Source organism: Schistocerca americana, chromosome X (genome assembly GCF_021461395.2).
Source record: "Schistocerca americana isolate TAMUIC-IGC-003095 chromosome X, iqSchAmer2.1, whole genome shotgun sequence".
Classification (NCBI taxonomy): Eukaryota; Metazoa; Arthropoda; class Insecta; order Orthoptera; family Acrididae; genus Schistocerca; species Schistocerca americana.
In genome coordinates this window covers 521,704,544-521,719,767 of record NC_060130.1, presented here as the reverse complement: position 1 = coordinate 521,719,767, position 15,224 = coordinate 521,704,544, and the positions used below count along the sequence as shown (strand labels likewise).

The 15,224-nt window shown below is 44.6% G+C and overlaps 1 protein-coding gene across 1 annotated transcript in view; it reads right to left on the bottom strand.

The window, feature by feature from the left end:
• Nucleotides 1–399: 399 nt before the first annotated feature.
• Nucleotides 400–15,224, bottom strand: part of LOC124556014 (ubiquitin domain-containing protein DSK2) — a 44,919-nt gene continuing 30,094 nt past the window's right edge. The window contains exon 3 of the mRNA XM_047130052.1: nucleotides 400–788. Within this exon, the coding sequence (XP_046986008.1) occupies nucleotides 526–788 (263 nt within the window). The 3' untranslated portion in view covers nucleotides 400–525. The remainder of the gene's footprint in view (nucleotides 789–15,224) is intronic.

Below are 15,224 nucleotides of genomic sequence, written 5' to 3'. Positions count from 1 at the left end.
GTCCTTATTATGGACACAGGTGAAAAGACAATCTAACATACATCATTTTTAAGAAAACCATTTTCTTGTTGTGAACTGTGCTACAGATTACTGACAATTCCATAAGGTAAGTAATGCTGAGAAAGTAAGTACCACGTTACTGAAAAGAACCATTCAGATTATTGTCCATTTGTGTTATAGTTTTAATTTCTGAAGGTTTCCTCACCTGACAAACTCAACTTTCATCATGTTTTTCTGGTGAAAATATAGAAGACAAAGATGTTTTTCATGTCTGAAATGTCTTATGATGGTAATTACATGCATGAAATAATTACACAGTCTTAACTCTAAATGAAGGCACAAAATTGCCGAGAAAAGCATGCAGACAATATTTGAGGTACTCTGAAATAAAGACTTCTACAGGGTTTACATAAGAGACTTTATTCAATTGCCAATTTACACAATTCATCTCTGAAAATCTGAAGAAACATGAAAGTACATATTCTGTATAAAGTAAATATATACCAAATTAAAGACTAAAATGATTCAGCTGCCCAATTTTGCTTCATCTCGAAGAAATGAGGCACAAAGCTTTTCTAAATCATCTAAACTGAGATTTAAAATAGATTTGTAGAAATATATCATGAATTCTCTAGTAATTTTAGAAGAGTCACTTTCATTATAATACTGCCGTAAATATCTGTACATTGCATCCTTTAGGACAGTGCAGTCTGCCTCACCCTCCCTCGCCTTCACAACAGCTACTTTTGCTTCATCCTTTATTCCATACACAGAAAGCGGAAAGTCATCTGTAACACAAAAGAACACATTTCAAACAACAAGAAGTCCCAGGCAACTGGAAAAAAACTGCAAGCATTTCCTGTATACAAGAAAGCTGAAAGAACATTGGTGTGTTGCATAATTCTTTAAGACATTATAAGCTGGAATACAATAAATTTGCTTAAGACAGAATACTGACCTGGTCTGGTGGTGACAAATACAAACATCTACAAAAAAGTTTAGTATGCTAATCGAAGAATCACTGGATATGGGTCTGATGCCTATGTGTGATCAAACACTAATACATTCTCACCGCGAAGACAGTAGACTGGAAGCAATTGAAGGGTAGCAGTTTTAAGGGCACAGGGGAAAGAAGTGCCACAGCAAACAGGCACAAAGATTATGATCAGTATCTGAATAAAAGCAGTAATCATGACATCTTGGGTTGTTGGGTGTTCTGCCCAATATCAGCGTCGTACTTGCACGCTATTTCGGCAACGTAGCTCGTTATCGTCATCAGGTGCGACCTGAAACTACTCGAGTGGACCTGGTCCAGTATTTATGCCTGTGGCCTTCCTCCTTACCCAGGCACTCCCTCTGCAGTCTGCGCCCACTCACTGATCTGCTGGAGCATTGCCATTCCATTTTTTTTGTTGTCCGCTGCGGTTTTACATGTTCCCTCTATGGTCCGCGTCCGTCAGACCCGACCCTGGGTGCAGACCCGACCCTGGGCATTCCATCTTCAATCTGGCGTGCCCGGAACTCTGTATGGGGATCGTTCTGCCTGTCCAAGCCTTCAGTTCTATTTGTGGAGTGCTGCAGCTGTCCCTGTTGCTTCTTCAACAATTACAGAGCAGGATCCCAGGCTCTACTTAGCTGGTACCCCGTGTCACAGTTCACGAGATTATTGGTCACTTTTATCTCTATTGATTCCCTTATAACACTGTTCCAAAATCTGGGCATTTGTGTCAGAAACTTGGTTTCTTCATAATTCAAGGCATGACCAAGCTCTAGACAGTGTTCAGCAATGGCTGATTTTGTTGCCTGTCTTAATCGAGTGTGCCTCTGATGTTCCTTGCACCTGATATCTACTGTTCTTGTCGTATGGCCAATGTAGGACATGCCACATTGGCAAGGTATATTATAAATCCCTGGTTTCTGTAAACCCAGGTTGTCCTTAACATTTCCCACCAGTCTCCCGATCTTTCTGGATGGACAGAAAACACACTTGATATTGTGTTCACAGAGGATCCTACTAATTCTGGCAGAAACAAAACCAGCATAGGGCAAATACGCCACCTTCTTTGCTTCATCTTGCACTGCTTCTGGAACTTGTGGTATAGTGGCTGGTTGGAGTGCCAACTCAATTTTTTTCGATGTATACCCATTTTTGCAGAACACTGTTTTGAGTTGTCTATTTCTGTAGGTAAACTTTCTCCATCTGACAGGGCACGTGCTCTGTGGACCAATGTCTTAAGAACACCGTACTTCTGTGCAGGGTGGTGACAGCTGCTGGTCTGCATATATAAATCAGTATGTGTGGGTTTTCGATACGCACTGTGGCCAATTGATCCATCTGCTTTCCTTTTCACTAGTACATCCAGAAACGGCAGCTGTCCATTCTTCTCCTGTTCCATGGTGAACTTGATATTCGGGTGGCACAAGCTAAGATGTTCCAGAAACTCTTTGAGACTGTCCTTGCCATGAGGCCAGATCATGAAGGTGTCGTCCACATACCTGAAGAAGCATGTGGGTTTATATCTGGCTGTCTGTAATGCCCTCTCTTCAAATCTCTCACTGAACCTGTTGGCAACCACAGGAGACAGTGGGCTACCCATAGCTACACCTTCAGTTTGCTCATAATAGTGGTTCCCATACAGGAAATACGTGGACGTCACTATGCGTGAACAGGTCAGTAGAGCACCATCAAATTTTTTTGCCATAAGTTCTAGTGAGTCTCTCAGTGGGGTCCTTGTGAACAATGATACCACATCAAAACTAACAATGATACCCAAATCTGTGATGCGTAGTCGCTTGAGGCATTGCAGGAAGTCGTCTGAGTTTTAGATGTGGTGAACATATTTCCCCACATACGGAGGCAGCAGATTTTTCAAATACTTGGCTGTTGCATACGTAGGTGACCCAATATTACTGACAATAGGGCATAGAGGCATGCCTCCTCAAGCAACTACGCATCAAAGATTCGGACATGGTTGGTTTTGATGTAGTATCACTGTTCACTAGGGTCCCACTGAGAGACTCACTAGAACTGATGGCAGAAAAATTTGATGGTGCTCTGCTGGACCTGTTCAGGCATTAGTAGGATCCTCTGTGAACACAATATCAAGTGTGTTTTCTGTCCATCCAGCAAGATCGGGGGACTGGTGGGAAATGTTAAGGACGATCTGGGTTTACGGAAACCAGGGATTTATAATATACCTTGCCAATGTGGCATGTCCTACAATGGCCAGACGACAAGAACAGTAGATATCAGGTGCAAGGAACATCAGAGGCACACCAGATTAAAACAGGCAACAAAATCAGCCATTGCTGAATACTGTCTAGAGCTTGGTCATGCCATGAATTGTGAAGAAACCTTGTTTCAAGCACAAATGCCCAGATTTTGGGACAGTGTTATAAGGGAGTCAATAGAGATAAAAGTGACCAATAATCTCATGAACTGTGACACGGGGCACCAGCTAAGTAGAGCCTGGGATCCTGCTCTGTAATTATTGAAGAAGCAACGGGGACAGCTGCAGCACTCCACAAATAGAACTGAAGGCTTGGACAGGGAGAATGATCCCCATACAGAGTTCCAGGCATACCAGATCGAACATGGAATGCCCAGGGTTGGGTCTGACGGACGCGGCCACAGAGGGAACATCTAGAACCACAAGGGACTGAAAATGGAATGGCAACACTTCAGCAGATCACAGTGAGCGGGAGAGGATCACTGGGGGAATGCCTAATACCACAGGTGGAATTACAAACGCTCCAGACCAAAGATGCAACACCCAGGTGCATGTCTGGCGTGCGTGGCCCGCAAAGAGAACACCCAGGACTGCAGCGGACGGAAAATGGAACAGCAATGTTCCGGAAGATCGCAGTGAGTGGGCACGGGCCACAGAGGGAGCCCCTGGGGAAGGGAGAAGGCCACAGGCATAAATACTGGACCAGGTCCACTCGAGGAGTAGTGTCAGGTGGCACCTGATGAAGATAACGAGCTACGTTACCGAAATATTGTGCAAGTACGACACTGATATCCGGCATAACACCCGACAACCCAAGATGTCATTAGAGCGCCGGGAAAGTCTGCAGAATTACACCAGTACTCATTGTGATTTTCTTCCCGACAGTGAAATACGGTATCGTAACTTTGTAATTTATTTATTTATTGAGCGTATCCTGAATATCATGTTGTTGGACCTACCACAAACTGAACTGACAAAAACGGGTACCATATGTTCACAGGTTTGACTTTTACACAAACCATACCAGAAGCAATTGCAACACACACCATCACACAAATACAGTGTGGAATAAGAATGTGTTTTTTTTTACCAAAGCAAAACCTTCACATAGAAAACTACATTAAACTAAGAGGAAATGAATGTAATGAGGGTAATGCAAGGAGCATTCACTGAATTACAAGATGAAATTTTGTCCAACAATCTGAGGAACCACCCTAAGGAGCTTGGACCTTATGTAAAGACAGTAAATATGGTTAAATTATCTAGACACTCACTCATTTATCAGACTAGTACTGAATTGGATGATGACATGGGGAAATACAAAGTGATTTCGTTTTTCCTTAATGTTTTAGCTCTGGAATATCTTAATATTGTTTCTCTCTGTCATCTCACAAATAATTAAATGTGTGTTGATAGAAAACAAAATCAAGGAAAATTGCTCAACAGAGGAAAGACAACTGGAGCTAATGGTACACTTATGATCCAATATCAGAGTTTGCACAGTATGCAGAAACTGCATGCATGTGGCCCCAGGCTTGGCCTGTCTTGGCACTACTTGGCCCTTCTCAGAAGTACTCAGTGAAGGGAGACATTTCATTCGGCAATGCAGTGCGGTATTTCAGTTGAATCACTGTGTCAGCTCTATTTATCCTTCATTATTTATTCATAATATGAAGGTAGTTCACAGTTCCAGTGGCTGATTGCACAAAAAAGGCTGTCTAGTGACCTGGCACCACAAACCTTTCAAAACGAATGCCAGTAACAGAAGAGATGGACACAGTCATGGGTACCACAAATTTGTTATGGAACGATACTACAACACAGTACAGAAAGGATTTAAAGATTTAGTTAACAACAAAAGAGCAAAACATTACAATGCTCAACATATGATTTGTGCAGGATTCACTGTTCTATACACCAAGAAGTACTTTGTGCTAAATTTGCAGGCGTAGAGGATGTGCTAAAACTGGTGGAGTGAACAGTAAATGTTATTTAGTTGCATGCACTATTACACTACCTGTTGCAATAGTTTTTGACAAAAACTGAATGATGATTGTGGAGCCCTTACATATTTTGCGAACAATGTTGGTTATGTCAAGGGGCATGCCTGCAACAATATTTAAATTTAAAAGCCACTATTGTTGAATTACTAATGGAAAAAAGAAAAGCAGGAAAAAAATTAGAACGTCTGGAATAGACTGCCGATCTCAAATTTTAACTAGACTGGACTGTACCAAGTCTAAAATTAGACACTGCAAGGTCAGAAACAACTTATTTCTAATTTGACAGGGAGGCATTTAAAAAGAAAATCTAATTGTGGAAGCAACGAATCCCGACAAAAACAGTATCTATTTACATAAACTCAATGGTGTTAAAAAGAACATGATTTTGAAGAACTGTGGCATTCAAAGAATTACCAGATTAGTTTTCTAAACATTTTGAGTGCTCTGCCAATCGTATATCTGTTTCTGATCTGTTTTCGAGACCATTTGCCATTACAGAACACTGTGCATGAGCAAACATAACTGGTATATCTGGAATGTACAGGGCTTGCCCGCAAAGTAATGCACCATTTCTCTTTTTTTTAAATTTTGTGTTCAGATGGGTTCAGCAACTTAAAATTCATCCAAAGTATGACTCTTCACCGTCAATACACTTTTGCCAGCAAAACGTCCATGCATTATGAGCTTTCTGAAACACCTCAATCTGAATGCTCTTCACGGAAGCCATCGAAGTACCTTGCACATTGTCCACTGACTTAAGACGCTTTCCTTTGAGGTCCCTTTTCAGCCGAGCAAACAATAAAAAGTCTTCTGGGGACAGGATGGGACTGTAGGGTGGCTGTAGCACTGTTGCCACACTGATACTAGTCAGGTCAGAGATGACAAAAAAAGTGGTGTGAGCAAGACCACTGTTTTAGTGCAGTTTCCAAGATTCATGGAACTCCTTTCTGACATAAGCACCCCTGTGATTCAGTCTCTGGTGCACTGCCTTGTAAAACTGAGCATCGACAGTCTGGTTCCTGTTCAAAGAGTTGTTCGACTTCTTCACACAATTCCACTTGGTGCCATGTATGCACATCTGCCAAAAGTCTCAGCACAAGTTTTTCACGAACCTTTCCAATGGTCAAGTCTTTAGATACAATCTTGCAAAAAAGCATTTTCAGCATGTCCAAAATTTCCAGCACCAAGCAAACACTCAGTCTACGATCTGAATTCAGTAACTGGCACACATGAGGCACATGGTCATCCATTTTCTATGTTGTGTGTGCTGCACAGACCTTATCAGTGACCACCTCTAAATATCTTGTGCCACCTGTCTGTCTGACCCGTACAGCCAACCATCACCAAAGGTTTTCTTAAGCATTCCAAAAGTTTCCAGTGGCATCCTGTTGAGCTTCACATAAAACTTTATTGCACGGCGTTGCTCTAAAGATTTATCCGTTGCACATTCAACATGACCATTATGTAGAGGTTCACAAAAGAAGTCATCCTAAACCACACAGAGGCAATTGAGTGACTTACCACTCAAACGCTAAGGGTCCCTCCCACCCTCCCCAACTGGCCCAACTACTCTAACATATAATCACGTCACAAAAAATTTTAACATTACTTTCTGGACACAATCTTTAATTCTCATTTAACAGAAATATCTTAAGGTTAAAACTGTACAGGAGTTCTATGTAGTTTTCCTCGGGAAGGGGTTCCACATTTCCATAACGTGGCTGCAAACATGATACAATATTTCAGAAATATGAAACAAAGCTGCATGCAAGCAGTTTAGTTTTCCTAGTGAGCTGTTTTTTTTCCACCTAAATATGGCACATTCACAGTTTCCACCTCTTCCTGTGTGGACACCATTGCTTGGTAGTGGGGAAGTGTGCAGCCAGGCAACAGTGCTCCAAATGCATGCGACATTACTGTGTACATGCAGAATTCTTGGCTGTCCCCGATATGAATCACGCAGAAGAACGTATCGACTTCTAACAATAGTTTAGCATAAATTACTGGAGAAACGAACTGTTCTAAGCAATCAGAAAAAGCCACATATCGTTTCAATTACCAAGAAGGGCCATCAACTGGCTGGAGGCCTACATCAATGACATCACTCTTGGCAGAACCTATGGGGGTTTTTTGAACACTTATCTTATTAAACTGTCCTCCCTTTCTCATTCTGCCCATTCACAAAAGTGACAAACCAGTAGACCAGTAGACAACAGCACCCAGGTTGATGCCATCTCCTTAAATTTCCAGAATGTGTTCAATACAGTTTTGAATATCAGCTAGTGAATAAAGTACAAGCTCAAAGACTATTGCATCAGCTTTGAGATTGGATTGAAGACCAACTATTTTTTAAAAATAATGATATACTGAACAGACAGATTATCAGATGTAAAATTAACTTCAGGCACAATGTAGATGAATGTTAGGCACAGTGAAACAAAAAAGATGTGGCACAGGTGTGGAAGCAGGGTGGTGGACATGTGGCATGGAGAGGACATGGGCAATGCACACTAAAGCTGCACTGCTCAGACAAGACAGTCCTGCAACCAAATACTGGCAGAGATGCCATCTAGACCAGACCCAGACAGTAACTCATTTAATATTTTGTGGCATTTAGATGTTGAGCAGCAAAGAAGATACTGGATCCTTGCATTATAATTGAAAAATGAGCAGAGAAACATTAAATTGTGTACTGAACATTCCAGAATATTTACAGGATGTCTCAAAAGTGTTTCTACATTGTATTAGAGAAAGTGAAGGACACAATTCGGAGTAAAGCAACGTACTATGGCCCCATGAGAACCTATTTACCCATTTATATGAACCGTGGAACCTGGGTAACTGTCAGTGGAGTGGACAATAAACACACAAAAGTAACGATGCATGCATGATCGGCGTATGTTACTGAAACCAATCTGATTCTTTTTTAAATGTGTTGTCATTCACATATGAAGTAAGTATATTTGTAACAGGGAAGATGGGTGAAATTTCATAGCAGTTATTTTGGACAAGCTTTTTAACATCACCACCTTAATTTACCATATAAATTACATTGTCAAGTGTGATGTTTAAGGTTTCTTTCCATTCAGTGACAGGTAAGAGGGACCCCTTTGAACAAATTTAAAGGAATCTGTGTCAATGAATCTGTTTACAAACAAGCAACGAATACTCAGTACCAAGTTTTTAAGAGGACAAAAATCAGAAAAATCGATTTGGTGCTTTAATATAAAAAAATAGGAACTACACACACAAAACTGTGTTACAGCCCTCTGTAAGTTGATGTTATAATTCTAAGTACTCACATTTTACGCAACATTATTCAGATTTGTGATGGGATAATTTCCATGTCTGTGTGTCAACACCACAATACGAGGGCTATGCTGAAAGTTTTTAGCAGAATGTGTGAAAAAAAATTTATTTGCAAAAAAAGGTTTACAACTTTTCAAAATACTCTCCATCAGAGTGCATACATTTTTCCATTCTCTGAAACCACTTGGAAAACGTGTCAGTCCAAGCTTCTTTTGGGATGTCAGTGCACTCCCATACGCTGCAATGGCCTCTTCGTCTGACGAAAACCGCTGCCCTTTAATTTTTTCCTTAGTCTTAGGGAACAGAAAGAAGTCACAGCGGGCCAGGTCAGGTGAGTATGGGCTAACACTCCCACTTTTTCCTTCTCCAGAAAATCCATCGTTCTGGCAGCCCTGTGCGCAGATGCATTGTCGTGATGCAGCAGAAGGTGCCCACTCTTGGGCTTTGGTTGCTGTGACTTCCATGTGGCAATGACTTTTGGAAGACAATCTTTCACGTACCATTCAGCATTGACTGTACGACGTGTCCAAGGTCACAGAGGTGAGATGCCCGATCTTTATGAAAAAGTTGCCACCATCTTTTTTCCAGAGCTCTGATGTCGTTTAACTTTTGTGGGTGGTTCCTCCCGTGGAAAGCACCACACAGAAGACTGTCTCTTCATTTCAGGGTCATAATGGTAGACCTATATTTCATCACCTGTGACGATATTGTAGGTGTCTTGGGACTTCCCTCCACTGAATTTTTCAAGCATGAAATGACACCAGTCCACTCTCGCCTCCTTTTGGCTTTCTGTCAGGGAATGTACATGGGCACATCTCTTAGTAAGGCCTAAGTGACTATGAACGATGGTCTGCACTGCTGTTGATCCAATATTTAGGGTCCCTTCAATGTCGAAAAATGTAAGATGTGGATCTTCTTTGATGATTTTCTTCACAGCACCAATGTTTTCAGGAGTCACAGCTGTAGCTGGCCCACCAGGACGAGGTTCATGTTCAACTGACTGCTGACCCCTCGAAAACTCTAGAAACCAATTTCCAACTGTGGCCCTAGAAGGGGAAGCTTCACCAAAAACATGCAGCAAATAAGAATTGCATTCTTCGGCTCTTAAACCCTTTTTATAATTGCAAAAAATCATGGCGCAAAAGTTGCGGGGCGACAGCTTCATCCTGCACCGTCTGGCTCAGCACTGCCTGTGCTTTCTTACCGCGCTGTGGGGGGATGACCGCTAGCCAGGGGCTGCGCGCGCACGTCCCAAGGCTGAAAAACATTGCTCTTTCGAATGAAAACAATCCCATTATCCTCCGCCTTACGGTTTACGGGCTGCTAAAAACTTTCGGCATAGCCCTTGTACAACATTAAAATGGACAATTAAGGCAACAGCCATCTCCAAGATACATTGAAATCTGCCTTTCCACATACTTCCAGAAACATCCTCATTTACTTTCATAACAGCTATTGTGTTTACTAATCACTCAGATGCACAAAATTTTATTTGTTCCAGATAATGTCTTACATGCTTTACTCATGACAAGCACTGAGGTAAAATGTTTCTGATAACTGATTTCCTCAGATAAACCTGTTTAATGCTTTCAGCTAGGTATGACACAAATTCACAAGTGGTAGCCAGCATTAAATTCATTCTCATTATCTGTCAAACTGCACAGTGCTACATCTGGTCCAATACTGGAGACTGGGATGCCTCCACCACGCATCACTTTGAAACACCACTCATGGCTGCAAACTGACTTGGTGCAGCTGATGAAGGGATGTGCTGCCGCCATGCCACTCTTTTTTTTATTTTGGTTTTAGGGCGCAAAACTTCTATGGTCATTAGCACCCGGTCCGTGACTTAGGAAACAGTAAAAAGCCGAAATTGAAAACCAGCAGCAATGGGAACGAAAGTCATAAAATTGGAGAAACTAAAAGCAGAAGGAAGGCTTAAAAATCCACTACAGAATGGGGTTAGTTGTCCCCAAAAAAAGCTTCAAATGACTGACGTCATTTCACTGGCACTAATAAACTTGAGAACGCGGTCGGCTGAGCGCGTGTCATCTGCTAAAATCGACAATATATCAGGCGATAGCTGTAGACGGGAGCGTAACGGATTAAAATAGGGGCACTCAATTAAAAGGTGTCTTACCGTCCACAGCTGAGAGCAGTGGGGACAGAGTGGGGGAGGATCGCCGCTTAAAAGATGTCGATGGCTAAAAAGACAGTTCCCTATCCGCAGTCTAGTTAAAATTACCTCCTCCCGACGACGCATTCGGGAGGAAGAGGTCCAAGCACAAGGAAGAGCTTTCATGTCTCGCAATTTATTATGGGTAAGTGTCGACCAATGCGTGTGCCATAAATGAACAACACGTCGACATAGAACGCTCCGTAGATGGGCGAAGGGAATCGATTGAATAGCTGGCCGAGGGAGAGAGACTGCAGTCTTGGCTGCAATATCGGCCGCCTCATTTCCACAGATACCAACGTGTCCCGGGAGCCAGAGGAATGCCACCGAGACGCCCCCCAGGTGGAGCAAGGGCAGACAGTCCTGAATCCGGTGGACCAGAGGGTGCACTGGATAAAGAGCTTGGAGACTGAGGAGAGAGCTGAGAGAATCTGAGCAGATAACGTACTGTATCCGCTGATGGCGGCGGATGTAGTGGACAGCCTGGAGAACAGCGTAAAGCTCCGCAGTATAAACCGAACACTGGTCGGGAAGCCGAAAGTGATTTGGGGTGTTGCCAACAATATAGGCACTCCCTACACCTAACGATGTTTTCGAGCCGTCGGTGTAAATAAATGTGGCGTCAGTCATTTGTGCACATAGAGCAGCAAATGCCCGACGGTAAACAAGTGAAGGGGTACTATCCTTGGGAAATTGACAAAGGTCACGGAGCAGGCAGATCCGGGGACGGAGCCAAGGCGGTGCTCTACCCCAAGTTGTCAAGAAGGTTTTAGGAAAGTGGAAGGAAAGAGAATGGAGCAGTTGACGGAAGCGGACTCCCGGTGGTAGTAGGGAGGAGGGGCGGCCTGCATACCCTACATCAAAGGAGGCGTCGAAAAAAATGTCATGGGCTGGATTAGCAGGCATGGAAGACAGATGGCTAGCGTAACGACTCAGAAGGACTGCTCGCCGATTGAACAGCGGAGGTTCAGCAGTCTCAGCATAAAGGCTTTCCACAGGGCTGGTGTAAAAAGCTCCAGACACTAAACGTAATCCACGGTGGTGGATAGAGTCGAGACGCCGAAGAATAGACGGCCGAGCAGAGGAGTAGACTGCTTCCATAGTCCAATTTCGAGCGCACTAAGGCACGATAGAGGCGGAGAAGGACCACTCAGTCCGCTCCCCAGGAGGTACCATTCAGGACACAGAGGGTGTTGAGGGATCGTAGACAGCGAGCCGAAAGATAGGAAACGTGGGAGGACCAGCACAGTTTTCTGTCAAACATAAGACCCAAGAACTTAGCGACGTCTGAAAACGGAAGGTGGACAGGACCTAGATGTAAGGAGGGCGGAAGAAACTCCTTATGTCGCCAAAAATTAACACAAACGGTATTACTGGGAGAAAAACGGAAGCCGGTTTCGATGCTCCAAGAGCGGAGGCGATCGAGACATCCTTGAAGACGTCGTTCAAGAAGGCTGGTCCGTTGAGAGCTGTAGTAGATCGCAAAATCGTCCACAAAGAGGGAGCCCGAGACATCAGGAAGGAGACAATCCATAATTGGATTGATGGCAATGGCAAACAGTACAATACTCAGCACTGAGCCCTGGGGTACCCCGTTTTCTTGGGAGAAGGTACGGGAGAGAGTAGTGTTCACCCGCACTCTAAATGTGCGCTCTGCCATAAATTCGCGAAGAAAAAGGGGCAGCCGACCTCGAAAGCCCCAAGAGAACAGTGTGCGGAGGATGCCTGTCCTCCAACAGGTATCGTATGCTCTCTCCAGATCAAAAAATATTGCTACTGTTTGGCGTTTCCGGAGAAAATTGTTCATGATATAAGTGGAGAGAGTAACAAGATGGTCAATGACAGAACGATGCTTTCGGAAACCGCATTGGGCAGGTGTTAAAAGACTGCGGGATTCCAGCCACCAAGCTAAACGGTAATTCACCATACGCTCCAAAACCTTACAGACACTACTCGTGAGAGAAATGGGGCAATAGCTAGAGGGGAGATGTTTGTCCTTTCCAGGTTTCGGAACAGGAACGACGATAGCTTCCCGCCATCGTCTGGGAAAAGTACTGTCGGTCCAAATTCGATTATAAATGCGAAGGAGGTAACGCAGATTATGGGTTGATAAATGCAGCAACATTTGGACGTGGATACCATCCGGTCCTGGGGCGGAGGAGCGAGAAGAAGAGAGTGCATGTTTGAGTTCCCGCAAGGAGAAAACAGTATTGTAGCTTTCGCGATTTTGAGAGGAGAAAGCAAGAGGTCGCACTTTCGCTGCACGTTTCTTCGGGAGAAACGCTGGCGGGTAATTTGAAGAGCTCGAAATTTCAGCTAAGTGCTGACCCAATGAGTTAGAAATTGCGACGGGGTCCACTAATGTATCATGCGCGACAGTGAGCCCAGAGACCGGGGAGAAACTAGGCGCGCCTGAGAACTGTCGAAGCCGACTCCAAACTTCCGAGGAGGGAGTGAAGGTGTTAAATGAGCTAATAAAGAATTTCCAGCTTGCCTCCTTGCTATCGCGGATGACACGACGGCATCGCGCTCGGAGCTGCTTATAGCGGATACAGTTGGCTAAAGTAGGATGGTGGCGGAAAACGCGGAGAGCACGTCGCCGCTCACGTATTGCATCACTGCATGCCTCGTTCCACCAAGGAACTGGGGGGCGCCGGGGCAATTCGGAGGTGCGTGGTATTGAATGTTCCGCAGCTGTAAGAATAACGTTGGTAATATGTGTGACCTCATTGTCGACACTGGGGAAGTGACTGTCATCGAAAGTCGCTAGAGACGAAAAGTGTCCAATCGGCTTGGGCAAACTTCCAGCGTCGCGGGCGCATGTAGGGCAGTTGAGGCTGCAGTCAAAGGACACATGGAAAGTGGTCACTCGAGTGTGTATCATCAAGGGGGAACCATTTGAAGCGCCAAGCTAGCGGAACAGTACCGACCACAAGGTCCAAATGAGATAAATTTGTCGTGGAGGCAGACAAAAATGTAGGGACCCCAGTGTTGAGGCAAACTAGATCTGCTTGGTGGAAAACGTCTAGCAATAGTGAGCCACGTGGACAAGGATGTGGAGATCCCCAAAGCGGGTGGTGGGCAATTTGTCGTGGAGGCAAATATGGGGGTGGAAGCTGACCAAGAAGATGAAGGAGATCAGCTCGTGCCATTGGTGTGGATGATGGAATGTATACAGTACAAAGAGAGAACGTGTATCCGGAAAGGTAAAGACGGATGGCGACAGCTTGGAAGGAAGTGTTTAAGTGGATTGGGTGATAATGGAGAGTATCATGGAGAAGAATCATGAGTCCTCCATGGGCTGGAGTGCCTTCAACAGAGGCGAGATCATATCGGATGGACTGAAAATGAGGGAGAAGAAAGCGGTCATGGGGACGCAGCTTTGTTTCCTGAAGACAGAAGATGACCGGCGAGTAGGATCGTATGAGGACCGACAATTCATCCCGATTGGCTCGAATGCCGCGGATATTCCAGTGGATAATGGACATAGGGTTAACAGAAAATGGAGGAATGTGACCAAGGTCGCTGTCAACTCAACGACTGCTCAGAGCTTGCGACCGACAGCATGGAATGGCATTCAACCGAAGGCAGAAGATCCTGATCCATAGGTTGGTCAGGAGCAGCTCCTGCCACCAGCAATCGGCCGGTTGAGCGGCCGCCAGCAGTGCGCCTCGGCGACACAGAGGACGGCCGAGGGCGATTTCCGCCAGGTGGTGCTGTAGATGGGACACGCCTTTGCGGAGAAGGAGAGGAACTGGGTTTCTTTGTAGCCTTCTTGGAAGTATGATGTTTAGAGGAAGGAGGAACCGATGGTTGTGAAGTTGGGGTACGTAAAAACTCTTCACGAGTATGCTCTTTTTTCAAAGTCTTGGTGTCTGACTTTTGGGCTCAAGATTTAGCAGAACTCGACGAAGGGTGAGCCCGAGAGTGGGCAGGCGAAAGTGGTGAGGTTGAACGGGCGATCTTTGCGCTGGCCGATCTGACGACTGTGGCACTAAAGGTGAGGTCGCAAGTCAGCGTGGCCGCCTCTTTTGTTGACCGAGGAGAAGCAAGGACAGTGCTGTATTTTCCTTTCTGAGGCACGGTGGGCTGTCGACTGGCGAATAATTTTCGAGCAGCAAAGGTCAACACCTTTTCCTTCACTCTGATTTCCTGGATGAGCTTTTCGTCTTTAAAAATGGGGCAATCTCGAGAGGAAGCAGCGTGGTCACCCATACAGTTGATGCAGCGAGGGGATGGAGGTGGACAAGCACCCTCGTGGGCATCCTTGCCACACGTAACACATTTGGCTGGATTGGAACAGGACTGGCTGGTGTGATTGAACTGCTGACACCGATAGCAACGCGTAGGGTTTGGGACGTAAGGGCAAACGGAAATTATCTCATAGCCCGCTTTGATTTTCGATGGGAGTTGAACTTTGTCAAATGTCAAGAAGACAGTGCGGGTTGGAATGATGTTCGTGTCAACCCTTTTCATAACCCTATGAACAGCCGTTACGCCCTGGTC